Below are 14073 nucleotides of genomic sequence, written 5' to 3'. Positions count from 1 at the left end.
AACCCTAATAACAAGCTATAGATATGCATTTTCACAAGACAATGCATCAACACCCACATTTCATAGCAAAACACATGTAGAATCCAAGATTTTGTAGAATCTTTATGATCTTTTGGTGTGTTCTTGAAGTGGGTTTGGAAGGTGAGCTTTGTTAGGAGCTTGGTGAGGTGTTAAGTGAAGGTTTTTGTCTACAAGAGGTAACACATGCTCTACAAAATCTATTTTGCTTACCTATATGAATATTTCTTGGATTCTACATGTGTTTTGCTATGAAATGTGAGTGTTTATGCATTGTCTTGTGAAAATGCATATCTAGAGCTTGTGTTTAGGGTTCATGTGTGTCATTGCTTGGCTATTCCTTTGATTCAAGTCATTTTGTTGTATTTGGTGAGATTTGGCATGTTTTGGACTTGAATTTGAGTTTGGTGTTGAAAATCCCCGAAGGGAAAATTTTTGGTACAGTGGTATACCCGCGGGCGGAACGGCGGGTAGGCGTCTACCCGCCGCCCACCCGCAGGGAACGTTGGTTTTGGGGAAAGGTTCCCGCGGGCGGAACCACGGGTGGGGGTCCACCCGTGGCCCCACTCGCGGGTACGTATTTTGATGAAGGTTGGGGATTTGTTCCCCGTGATTCTTTTGACTCGGTATTTGGTCTTTTGACTTCCTGATGTTCTTTTATGGAACTATTTGAGTGTCTTCTTGATGTTTCGTATGTCTAGAACTATATGGTTGGAATCCATGTAGATTTTGGTGTCGTGAATCGTGCTAAGTGTTTAACATTGTGTTTCGTTGAACCGTGATGAGTCTTGTGTGTTCTTCGGAACTACGTTTGGTTTACCCGTTTGATAAGCATGCTAGTTCGGTGTTTAAATGCTAGCGTCTGTGTTGTTTGTACCTTCCTATTGTTGATGATAACTTGTGTTATTCATCGTTGTTGTTGTTGGACTGTGATGCATTCCTTGATTGAGTATGGTTTCATATCTTCGTTGTGATCCGTTGATTGATTACTGTTGAGGTGTGGTGTGTGTGGCTTTACCTGGATTGCACGATTAGTGGTATGGGATACTAGTCACCAAGGTATTGCAGTGGTCCTCGTGGTGGCCATGACGTGATTATGGAGCTGTGGCCTTTGTGTAAGGTTCACGTATTTTTGGAGAGGCATGTGTTGCTGAGGCATGTGTTGCCGTGTGTGAAATCGGTACCCTCGTGTACTATGAAATCGGTGGTTCTGTTGGAGAGGGGACGACGGTCCTCGGAGGGAAAAGGTTGGACTTGGTGTACAGGGGTCTTGGAGGTAAAGGTTGGAACTAGACATAAGGTTAGGGGTAGCCATAAGGTTGGAATCGGGCATAAGAAAGGCATATCAACTCGTGATGGGTGATGTCACGAGGGCTTGTGTAGCCGTTGTTGTGAGTTCTTCTATTGTGACGTGTGTAGTCACAAAGGCATGTGTTGCCGTTTGTTGTGTCCTTATTCCTTTGAGTTATGCATGTCGGGTATTAATCTATTGTGTGATGATAGATTATACCTTGAGACTTCTTGTGAGTCGTTGTTGTTCTTTGTATTCTTGGGATGTGTTCCCGTGTTCTTGTTGAGAGTGTTTGAGTCTTGTGTTGACTATTACTCTTGGTTTTGGACTTATATATATGTATTCCGTTTCAAAAATGGCTTTACAAACTTATATCTTATCTATGTATGATATTTCACATGTATTGGTGGGTTACTAGCATTATTCGCTGACCGGGCGTCGTCCCATGTTTTATATGCTTCTTTTAGGTGATGCTTAGATGAGTGCGCGGTTTAGTGCCGGCTAGTATAGCTCCCCTCTTATGGTTTGTGGCTTGTGAGCCAATTTAGACTTAGAACTCTGTTATGTTGGTTTAGATGTTAAACAATGCAGATGTAGCCTGTGCGTTCACCTTTGGGTGAGCGTGGCATAGCACCCCGTTTCCTCTGTTATATATATATCCTCTTCCAGTCTTCCGCTGTGTTTATGTTTTGGTTTAGATATCTGCATGTGTTAAGGCTTTAAATAGCATGGTTTTAGGGGGTGTTACAATGGTACTTTACAAGGTTGAGTGTGGTTATACTTAGCTTCGTGCTAACGGGTGTTTTCCTATTTGTGTATGTGTTGTTTGTAAAATCCCTTTCAGGTGGGCGTTGAGAAGTGATCGGGTTAGACTAGTCTAGTAGTTATAGAAGTCTAAACTCTTAATGTTTTGATTATGATGTTATTTATCGGATTTTAGACTTATGTTATTTTGATGTTGATTGATGATGTAGATATCGGGGTGTCTTTTTCCCCTTATGACTTTTGACTAAGTTCTATAGATGTTAGTTATTTTATCTTTAGTTCTAGTTTCACCCTTAACCTGTGCAATCACCAAGGAGTGGTGGTTGTGGCGGTGACATTCCCACTAATTTTCTTATTAAGTTGTTTATCTGCTGCTTAGATTATGTTAATTGTAATTAAGATTTTAAAAAAGAAGGGTGTTACATTGTCCCTACAATGTCTTTATTAAAAAAAAAAATATTCATTATCAATAAATTAATTAAGAGAAATAATTTTATTAGTTATATTGTCTTTATGTTTTTCCAATGTAAAAAATTTTTACATTCAAAAAAATTCATCAATTGATTATATTCACTACATTGGCTATTATCTTTTTTGTACACTATTTTTAAATTAAATATCAAAGTTATAATACAAAATAATGCTATATATTTATTTACCAAGTATTTTATTACTATCATGAAAAAATTAAAAAATATATAATTAATAAAGCCAGTCATATTAACTACTGAGTGATTTGCTGACAAAGAGAGTATTCAAATCACACAACAAATTGAAGTGAGAATTACCTCGCAGTGTCCTTGTTTGACAATCAGCGGTTAACGTTAGCGGATTATATTAGCGAATTTGGCCAGCGAATTATATCAACTGTTGGTAAAAAGTTATTTGAAAAAAATTAGCTGTTTAGATTAACATGTAAAATGACCAAAGGGTATACATATATTTAATAATAATAATAATAATAATAATAATAATAATAATAATAATAATAATAATTGTTTTAAAAAATAAAAAATATATATAATTAAGCCAATCATATTAACTATTTGAGGGATTTATTGACAAAAAGAATATTCAAATCACACAACAAATTGAAGTGGGAAACTCTCGCAATGTTCTTGTTTGGCAATCAGCAGTTAACTGTTCAATATTAGTATATATTTAATATTTTATGCCCTAATTTTTATTTGTTCTCCCTTATGTCCCGTATTTGGTTTCAACCATACCTATACAATTATTTTATTGACCATTATAATCAATCTTGACTATATTATCTTGCATTTTTAAACTTAGAATTGCCTATATAAATACGCAAATTTAACATTCAATTATCTATGCATGAACAATTCCAATAGAATTTTGTCTTGATATACTTTAAAGTATTTATTTAAAAAAAAAAAAAATCATTGGGCATTATCTCATTCGCGCAATGCGCATAAAAAATTAGTTAGAGATATAAATGCCCAAACCTTTTAATATAAATAAAATAACTTTGCAATTAGTTTACAACAATTAAACAAATACAGTTTACAAATAAAAGTATGTACGTTTATCCCAATGTGAAGTCATTGAAAACATCAGCATATTATTTTTATTTTATTATTATTATTATGTTGTGATTTACAATTTATTATATATGTTAATATTTAAAAACATTACTTAACATAAATCATATTCGTGCATCGCACCGGTACAATACTAGTATATTAAATAATTATATATATTTTATTTATTCAAATGTTTTAATATTTAAAATTTACCCATATATATACACACACACACGGAGGAATAAGAATTTGATGCCCGTTGCTGCCTCTCTCTCCAAAATCTGAAGAAAGGAGCAAAAATGGCGTCGCCATCACGCCTCCAAGTTCTCTCGTTGTTCCGGTCACTGCTGAGGACGGCGCGTGACTTCCCAGACTACAACATACGAGAGTACACCAAGCGCCGTACCATTGACGCCTTCCGCCAGAACAAGGCCCTCTCAAACTCGTCTCTGGTTGCAGCCGCCTTCTCAGATGGAAAGGCACAGCTCGAGATTGCCAAACGTCAGGCCGTCGTCTATGGCCTCTATGCCTCCAAGATCAAGAGCGTTATGGAATTAAAACACTGATTCCAAGATTCAATTTTCCTTAGTTTTTGTAATTTTAGTTTTAAATTGCTAAACGTTGTGCCCTAGAGCTAGGGTTTTCTTGAGTTCGGATATTGATCATATGCTAGAAATTGAACTCTGTTAACTTAATTTCTGTTTCCATTTTAATATTAATTAATTCTACCTGCTTATTGATGTGATGTGATGACTGATGAGTGCATCTTGACAGAATCTTTTGATTTTCCATGAGCAATTGGTGAGGGTTTTGATTTCACAGATAGAGATTAGCTTGAAAATTATGGGAGTAGCATTGCTGGCTCTAGAAAACCCAAGAATTGCTCATAATTTAATGCCAATAGAACTTTACTTGCCTGCCAGAAGATAATCTCCAGAAGGGTGAATTGACACAGACCTTACATTATGAGTATCCTGACAAAATATGAAATCTGAACCTTTATGAGAAGGACTGTAATACCACAATTAAAGATCTATTTACTAAGGGCGTGTTTGGTGCTTTGAACACTGTTAGGATCGGATAAAGTATCTTGGATGTACTCCTCCCTTTTTCCAAAAAACAAAAAAAAAAAATCCTTTTCTACATGGTAATATTGATTTTTACTTTAGGATAAAATCTAGATTTGCCTTGTGAGTGGACTCATTTGTTCCCAACATATTCTGGGAAGAGAGTGATTTGCACATTGCTCTATAAGTTTTGTTTCTGTGTTTTCTCAACTAAAGCTGTTGGTCTGAAGGTTGAGATCTAAAATACTCATTTTCAGGCTGCAAGAGCCGTTGCATCAGCTACAATGACACCATTGACTGTTGAAACTCCTCCTAATAGGATACTTGAATTGGTTGCAAAGGTATGTATTGTTTATTAATGGTTGCCATTGTTACATCTCATTTCATGGTTTATGTTTTTTTCTCCTACTCCAGAGTAGGGAAATAGGTGACAAAATTGACATCTTGAAGTTCCATGTGGTTAATAGGGTCTTGCAGCTGAGAAGGATGAAGTGTTAAGAGGAGTTTCTTCAGCTGCACCTTTTGATCCAACTCTAGCTGCTGGATATGGCTCCATACCAGCCCCTCGGGCAATTTCTGTTGATTTTAGGCAATAATTTCCACCAAACTGTAGTATCTTACAATCTTTTGAACTGAACCATCGCGATGAAATGCTTCTTTATATGATTTTGTTTAAAATTTAATTTTTTTTATTTGTTGAATATTTGTTTTTTTTTTTTGTTTGTTTGTTTGTTTTTGGAGCTGATAATTTTGATCTATAAGAGTAGTATGTGCATTATTGCTAAATATCTGAGTATGGTTAAGATAGCTGATAATGTGTTCATCTTCCTAAACAGTTCTGCACATGACACCAAAGGCTCATCAAAAAATTTTCCAAAACATGAAAGTCGACATATTTCTGAGCACAAGGTATGTGTGTACCTTCAGGCTTCAGCAAATTTTGCTTCGTAAAATTAGGTTCATCTTTGTTTTTACTGCTTAGTTTAATTGAAAACCTGCTTAATGCAATTATATCTAACAAAATAATTCAATTTATTGTAGAGTATTGCTAGATGTGCAAGATTTAGTTGTGATGGAAGGTTTCTTGCTACTGGAAGTGCAGACCCGCCAATCAAACTCTTTGAAGTATTGTTCTCTTTTGTTCTTTTTATCATCTTTTTCTTTATTTTGTCCTTTATTTATTTTGGTGCTTATGAGCTGCAATCTTCTTGTGAAGGTTTCAAAAGTGAAACAAATGTTGCAGTCAGACTCAAGAGATGGCCCAGTGAGGCCAGTTATACGAACATTCTATGATCATACACAAGTTATTCTTTTGTTGCAGTTTAGATGATGTTCACTGTCATTGAGTAATGATTGCTAGTTACCCTATGATTTTCTTTTTGCATTTCCCCAAATTATCCTTATTTATGTTCTGAGTTTGAATCAGAAAATTTAGTTTCAGTGTTTACCATTTTGGTTGACTATAACCAATCATTAAAATGACATAATGTGGTTGGTGTGAAGAGTGTTCTTCCCTGCTGCATGATGGAAGAGTGGTATGCTGAATGCTTTGAGACTCTTGAGTGATTGAACTGTTCTAATAACAATTTGATATTTGTGGAGCTGGGTTTTATACAAGTGGATATTTGGATGATGAAGGAAACACCACAACTCTTTCGAGTGTGAGTAAACCCCGCCTTGTGACCCTAGCCGGTAAAGGACCACAAGGGAGTAAACCAGCCTAGGTTACCCATAGCTGACCAGTTCAAACCAAGGGGGCAAGGATTTGAACTCCTGACCTTGTGGTTACAAGCGTGACCTTGCCATCTTGGCTGGGGTTACCCCTACAAGTGGATATTTGTTAATATTCGAGGTGGATAAAATAATTTTCTTTACCCATTATGATGTTCTTGTAAGTGCTTCAATAATCATATCTCATTGTGTTTGTGGAGTCTGGAATTCCCCTGCTTACCTACTTTCTTTTTTTTTTTTTTTTTTCTTTTTTGACACTTGTGCAGCCAATTAATGATTTAGATTTTCATCCTCAAAATGCAGTTGTGATTCTGGGGCAAAAGATCACACCATCAAGAATGAGTTTGTTTTTCAGTATATCCTTCTATAGTTCTGTTCTAGACTCTTTTATTTTCCAATTATTGATTTCCACTGCCCCAATAAGGCTGTCGTGCTTAATATCTATTTTTTGAGTTAATACCCAAAATAGTTATCGACTATAGTGATTTTTCTCAATTTTGTCCTAAACGACTTTGGTGACCTAATGTAGTCCTAGACTTTTGTGTTTTTGCTCAATTTAGTCCTCCGTTTGTTATTCCGTCAAATTGGTGTTAAATAAAAGGACAATTCAGTAATCTCAATATTGGTCTCTCTTTACTCTTAGACTTGTGAAGTGTGAAATCCGTCTTTCTTTTGCGAATTACTCCCAGACCTGCAGTGTTGCAAAAATCGCGCCTAGGCGCCGATTAATCAGTGCCTAGGCGCTAGGCGGTCGGCCTCCTAGGCGGACCCTAGGCGCCTAGCGATTTTTTCAACATTGCAGACCTGCGAATCAAATTTTATATTCGCAGGTTTGGAAGTAATTATGGGAGTAATTCGTAAAAGAATGAGGGTGACCCGGGGGTCCGGGTTATACAACCCGAATATATGTCGAATGTGATGAACGGATGATAAAACGATAAATATTATATTAATTGAGCGAATAATGCTATTACAGAGGTTTGAGACGTGTAATAACGTTACAAGTATTGTGTGAAGGTAGAAGATGATTGATTAGGACACCGGGGGTGTTTATATACTCCCCGGCCGCTACGGGCCCTGGGTTCGCAGGAGGAGCTGCGGCCCGTGCCGCGGGACTCGCTCCGCGCGAGGACCCAGTCCTTGGCTGAGCACGGAGCTCGGCCAAGGGGCTGACCATGGGCTCGGCCGAGCCCATGGGGCCAAGCCCACGTGGCCGAGCCCATGGGGCTGTGGCCGAGCTCGTGGGGGTCGGCCGACACCGAGCCGACCCCCTGCTGGGCCGACCCCGGGGCGGTTCGCCATGTGTCGCGGGTGGGTGTCGGGTCCGACTCGGTTCGTATCGCTTTGTTCCGATCCCGCTCCGTGATTATTCCATCAGAGGGATTTCACACTTCGTAGGTTTAGGAGTAAAGAAATGTCAATATTGAGATTTCTGAATTGTTCCTTTATTTAACACACGGAATAACAAACGAGGGACTAAATTGAGCAAAAACACAAAAGTATGGGACTACATTGGGTCAACGAAATTGAGAAAAACCATTGTAATCGAGGACATTTTGGATATTAACTCTCCATTTTTTATTTCAAAATTTAAACATAAGAATATGAAAACTACATGGGGCAATTAAGGTGGAATAGAGGAAGTATAATTTAATCGTAATGATACCTGGAGACTTCTTCAATTATAAGTGAAATAATCAAATAATCAGACTTCTTGCTATCATTCAAAGGAACCTCCCATTGATTATGCTGTAAAATGCTTTCTTCCTTTCTTGCAAATTCTTTGATATTTCAAAATCAGTAGCAACAAGAGCATTTAGAGTCAGGTCTCTTGGGCTTCCTTTTCCAATTCAATCATCAATTTTAAAGAAATTTCTTAGTAAATAGATCTTTATTTGTGGTATTACAGTCCTTTTCATAAAGGTTCAGATTTCATATTTTGTCAGGATACTCATAATGTAAGGTCTGTGTCAATTCACCCTTCTGGAGATTATCTTCTGGCAGGCAAGTAAAGTTCTCTCGGCATTAAATTATGAGCAATTCTTGGGTTTTCTAGAGCCAGTAATGCTACCCCCATAATTTTCAAGCCAATCTCTATCTGTGAAATCAAAACTCCCATCAATTGCTCATGGAAAATCAAATATTCTTTAATCTTCTATTAAAATACGGTGTGTTACACTTGCTGTTTGCTTTCAACTCATAAATTACTCTTAGAGAACCTCATATCCTTAGGAAATATGATATGTTGTACGTGACTTTTGCTTTAACTCTTTGCTCTAGACAACTAAGAAATTTGATATGATATCTTCTAAAGGGGTGATCCATTGGAAAAAAATGTCGATGACAATCAAATCAAACATGTATTACGCCCATTTTTTAAATAAAAAGATTTAGTATAATGATTGTAATAAGGACATGTTAGTTTTCTTGCAGTTTGCCATCATAACATACTATAAGCAGGAAAGTCATTGATGGTCCACACTAACATAGCTCACATCATAAAGTTTTGTTTTAATGAGACATCATAAGTTAAAACTCTTGTCTCCCATAACAATTAAAGCTCATCGATTAAAGGCTATAGATTCACATCAATATTGGCCTTTGGGTTGTGCTCCCCAGGAATAATACAAGTTAAGAATGTATATGAGGGAGTCATAATACAAGTTAAAAATGTATATGGGGGAGTCATTGAAGTGTAGCAAAAATGAGTGATGGTGAGTGTATGGGTGTGTTATGTCGTCCTCAGGGGTTGGGGGATATGGCACGCAATATGCAATCACAAGCAACTAGGCACTAGCATAAGGAAATCAGCATGAAGTAAGCAAAATATAAGTTTAAGGAAATGATAAGACTAACACATATACACAAAGATAAACACAAAAAAATATAAGTTTAAGGAAATGATAAGACTAACACATATACACAAAGATAAACACAAAATAAAAAAATAGGACTCAAGTTAGGAAGTATTATCTTCTAGATGCATAGCACAATCTAAGGATTAAGGGAAATCACACAACCAAGGATTTGAGAGGATGCACGTAGGAATCCTAGTCTATAAGTCACTCACGTGAGCAAATTAACAAGGATTAGAACAAGGAATTGTCCCACTCTCGTGGTGAATCAACTCCAAGTTCTTCAAGAACACAAAGCATAAAAAATCCCCAATTTCCCCCATTTTCATAGGAAAAATCGGGTTTATGCAAGGGGTGGCTCGAATTCATCACCCAACTCTCGTTGAGGCAAGGAATCCTCCAAAAACAAGTTAATGAATGTGTACATCAAACATTAACAAGATACAAACACAAACCATTCATAAACTCAAGAACCCTAGGTTAGAGTTCTTCCCCTTTTTGCAATAATCACAAATCAAGCATCAAGATAGGTAATACAACCATAACTCAAGTCCAACATACTAACTACTCATGATTTAATACCATAAAGAACACAAAAACATAAGTGTAAAGAATAAACATTGCAAAGGAAAAGAGATAAGGGAAAGAACACTTCTCTAAAGAAATTGATGCTAAATCTTGGAATCCAAGTGTTGAATCCTTGAATACAAGCTTGAAATATGATAAAGAACCTAAATCTACACCTATTCTGACACTAAAATATGAAATGAAAGAGTAGAAAATAGTTAGGGTTCGAATGGGGTTCAAAACCGAGTAAAAATGGGTGAAAAATCAGTTAAAAAGGAGCAGAGGCGGGGGGCTTGACGCGTCGAGCATTTACACACTGTAATTGCGACCTCACTGCCAATTCTCGACGTGTCGTGTAGCACTCTGCAACAAAATATTAGTTTGTAGGCTTATTTTGACCCTTTTTCCTTCTGAATAAGGATTTGATGTCTTCATGAAAGTTGTACCCCTTCGAGTATTCTTTCAAATGGCGCAAGAATCACTTCATTTGGACATTCCTAGGCCGAGATCTTGTCAAATTACCAAATAGTGGTCAGTTTTGGGTGAAATCTGCAAGTTTGGAACTTCAACTTCAAGGATGATTTTTACTACCTTGGCTTCCTTTTTAGGCTTTGATGTCTGAATACGAGTTGTAGCCCTTTGAGTCTTATTTCCAATTGGACAAGAATCACGTAACTTGGATGTTTGTAGCTCGAGATATGGTCCAAAGACTATGTCATCGACGTGCAGGCCGGGAATTGCAATTGCATGATCGCTTGCTTCTCTTTGCTTTGGTTTGCCCAAATGACCAAGACCATTGAAAGCACCACTCTTAGGCTCCCTTGGAAGTGTTTTGTCCATCCTCTTAGCTTCTCCTTGGATCCCATGGACTCTAAATGTATCCATAATGCTCCACTTGACTCCAACATCCACCAAAGTGCATGATATTACTCATCTTTGCTTCCAATGCTTTCCAAACCAAGCTCTTTGCAAAATAACACAATTTAATCATAATCTCATGAAATTTGGAGTGATCTAAAACCAAAATGGCTTAGTGAAAGGGGGGAAAATATAGACAAATATACACTTATCCGTCATACACATTGAAGGTGGAAGATTATATGTAACAACCAGAACTGGCCAACAAAATATGATTTAGCATTTAAACCAAATGGAGAAAAACCATCAGCACACAAACCTAGTTTGACATTCCGAGGACTTGCTGTAAAGTCAGAATATTGGCTATCAAAGTGTTTGCATGCCTCACCATTAGAAGGATGGCACATAACACCTGATTGGCCGTTGGCGACAATTTTCCTAATAGCATCTCATGTGCTCAGCAGAACTAGGTAATGCATACAATCGCTGCAATCTAGGGATGAGAGGTAAGTAATGCATCCTTTTCTTGGACACTTCTTTCCCACGAGTAGAATTAGGTGGACGTGGTTTAAAACGAGACTCACCACAAAACTTACATTGTCTATCATTTAGACTTATAGTATAACATGCAACTTTTAACACAATAATCGATTTTCACATGAGCAAGACCAAGCTTTGAAATCAATTTCTCTGATTCGTAATACCTAGACGGTACTCGATTATCTGGACCCATTATATGGTTATTGTACTCAAATATTTGATTCGTTGCTAGTTGAAAGGTTGCCATTATATTCATCATCTTCAGAGCATATGACAACTCTGTTTCCTTAGTATAAGTAGGGGGATAAAGGTTGTCTAGCCGTGCTTAATAAATCATAAAAGTTTTGTGCACTTGTATGTAGATCTTCTTCTTGGTTATTTTGCACATTGAATGGAATAAATGATGAGCCACCTACATCAAACACCATTGTTTTATATTGATTGTTTTCTTTACTTATCTCTGAAAATTGTTCATTTACTGTGAGAATGGGCTCACCATGACACGCCCATACCCAATAATACAGTTCAAATCCCTTCCTATACAAATGAACGCGGACTTCATCAGCAAATAAGTGTACTCTATTCTTGCATTTACTACATCGACACCTAATTGTATTTGTTGACTCGTATAGTGAAAGTGTGCATGCATAATTAACAAATTCCTCAACACCAGCTAAAAGCTCATACGTGTATCCCCTCTTTCCAGACAACAATCGATTATACATCCATTTTCGATGTTCTGGTATACTATCCATATACACCTAGTATAAAAATAAAAATATTCATATATATATATATATATATATATATATATATATATATATATATATATACATATATATATATATACATATATATATATATATACATATATATATATATACATATATATATATATATATATATATAGATGTACATATATATATACATATATATATACATATATATATATATATATATATATATATATATATATAAAAGTGTATGTCCATATACACAAACACAAATTAAAAGCTACTCCATATTATTTTTTAACTCATACATGGATTTAAAATATACTTTGTCGAAAATAACTCTATATGTTGTTACCTATGCTAATTTCGAACAAAGAAGCAAGTTTTACTGTAGGGAAGAGAGCAAAAATATAAGAAAGTTGAAGAAAATGAGCTAAAATACGTAGCTAGAGACTTAAATATTCCAATTTGATGTTAGATGGTATTTAATAATACCTACCATTTTGCATTTTACCTGCCGATCAATTCTGTTTTCCGTCTAACTCCCAACATATATATATATATATATATATATATATATATATATATATATATATATATATATATATATATATATATATATATATATATATATATATAAAGTGTATGTCCATATACACAAACACAAATTAAAAGCTACTGCATATTATTTTTTAACTCATACATGGATTTGAAATATACTTTGTCGAAAATAACTCTATATGTTGTTACCTATGCTAATTTCGAACAAAGAAGCAAGTTTTACTGTAGAGAAGAGAGCAAAAATACAGGAAAGTTGAAGAAAATGAGCTAAAATACGTAGCTAGAGACTTAAATATTCCAATTTGATGTTAGACGGTATTTAATAATACCTACCATTTTGCATTTTACCTACCGGTCAATTCTGTTTTCCGTCTAACTCCCAACATTTAGTGTCGGTCAAAACTTGTGACAATCACTCAGCTATTGCCATTGGAGAAAATCATGTTTTTCATGAAAGAACAAAGCGTATAGAGATAGATTGTCACATTGTCAAGCAAAAAGTTAGTGAAGGATTGATAAAATTGTTGCCTATTCCTTCTCAACAGCAAGTGGCTGATGGATTTACTAAGACTTTGCCTACTCCTGCTTTCCACTTGTTCCAACTTAAGCTGGGCCTCCGAGACATCCATGCCCCAGCTTACGGGGGGGGTGATGAAGGATTAAAATTGGAGTAGAAAGATATTTTTGTAATTTTCTTTTCTTCTTTCACTTGGCAGTTATAACTGCTTTTGTTTCCCTTCTCTATATGTAATGTTCTCTCTGCTTCTCTCAATACACAGTAACAACATTCCTTCTTCTCTTCGTTTTCCTCTCTATCAGAACCTCATGAACACATTCATCATTCAACCCTAGCTTAGCTCACTGATTCCTACAGAATTCTTAGATTAAGCTAAAAAAAATATCTGAATATTATGCATTTAGAAAAACCCTAATTCAAATTTTGAATCATACGAGAAATAAGCTATTAGTTTAACAATCTCATAAATAACTATATGAAATTATAAATAAATTTACAGTAAACGAAATAGAAATAGTAAGGGTATATGATAACTTAGCTCAATGAAGATTTTTCGACTTTTTGCATATTTCAACATCTAGATCATCGTTAAACTTCAAAATTATGAACTGAAAACGAAGATCTTTGAACCATATTTCTAGATCTGTGATTTTAAACCACAAAAATCATCGCTAACAAAAGACGTGACCTAGGATTTCAGTACAGAGACTTAATCGTAATTGGTATCACGATTAGCTCTCCAAAATACCAGATTTTGGCTAAATTCGAACCAGGGGAAATTAGGATTCAAGGCACAGCTTCTGACAGAGCCAAACAGATTTCGAAGAGTCGCTATCAACAAATATTTAGGCTTCGAAAACGTTTTTATATCCTCTATTCGGCTAAAGATATTGATTATAGACAAACAAAAAAAAAAAAAATTGTTTAACTATTTTAAGTAAGTGTAATTAAATTATTTGACTATTTGTTAAACTTAATAGATTAATAATAATGAAGAGGTAATAATCGTCAAGGTCAACGCA

At 35.7% G+C, this 14073-nt stretch overlaps 2 protein-coding genes across 2 annotated transcripts; both read left to right on the top strand.

The window, feature by feature from the left end:
• The first annotated feature begins 3850 nt into the window (after positions 1-3850).
• Positions 3851-4361, top strand: LOC109147331 (LYR motif-containing protein 4-like). The gene has a single exon (XM_019294996.1). The coding sequence runs from the start codon at positions 3921-3923 to the stop codon at positions 4185-4187; it is 267 nt and encodes an 88-aa protein (XP_019150541.1). The 5' UTR covers positions 3851-3920; the 3' UTR covers positions 4188-4361.
• A 93-nt stretch (positions 4362-4454) lies between these two features.
• LOC109147462 (cleavage stimulation factor subunit 50-like) lies at positions 4455-7338 on the top strand. The gene is made up of 8 exons (XM_019295108.1): positions 4455-4562; positions 4946-5029; positions 5156-5277; positions 5525-5597; positions 5730-5813; positions 5905-5991; positions 6686-6773; positions 7250-7338. Exons 2-8 carry the CDS (start codon positions 4973-4975, stop codon positions 7336-7338), a joined length of 600 nt encoding a protein of 199 aa, XP_019150653.1. The 5' UTR covers positions 4455-4562; positions 4946-4972.
• Positions 7339-14073: the final 6735 nt, after the last annotated feature.

Source organism: Ipomoea nil, unplaced genomic scaffold (genome assembly GCF_001879475.1).
Source record: "Ipomoea nil cultivar Tokyo-kokei standard unplaced genomic scaffold, Asagao_1.1 scaffold0261, whole genome shotgun sequence".
NCBI classification, from domain to species: Eukaryota; Viridiplantae; Streptophyta; class Magnoliopsida; order Solanales; family Convolvulaceae; genus Ipomoea; species Ipomoea nil.
Note: the sequence above shows the minus strand (reverse complement) of the source record. Positions and strands in the feature narration are given on the sequence as shown.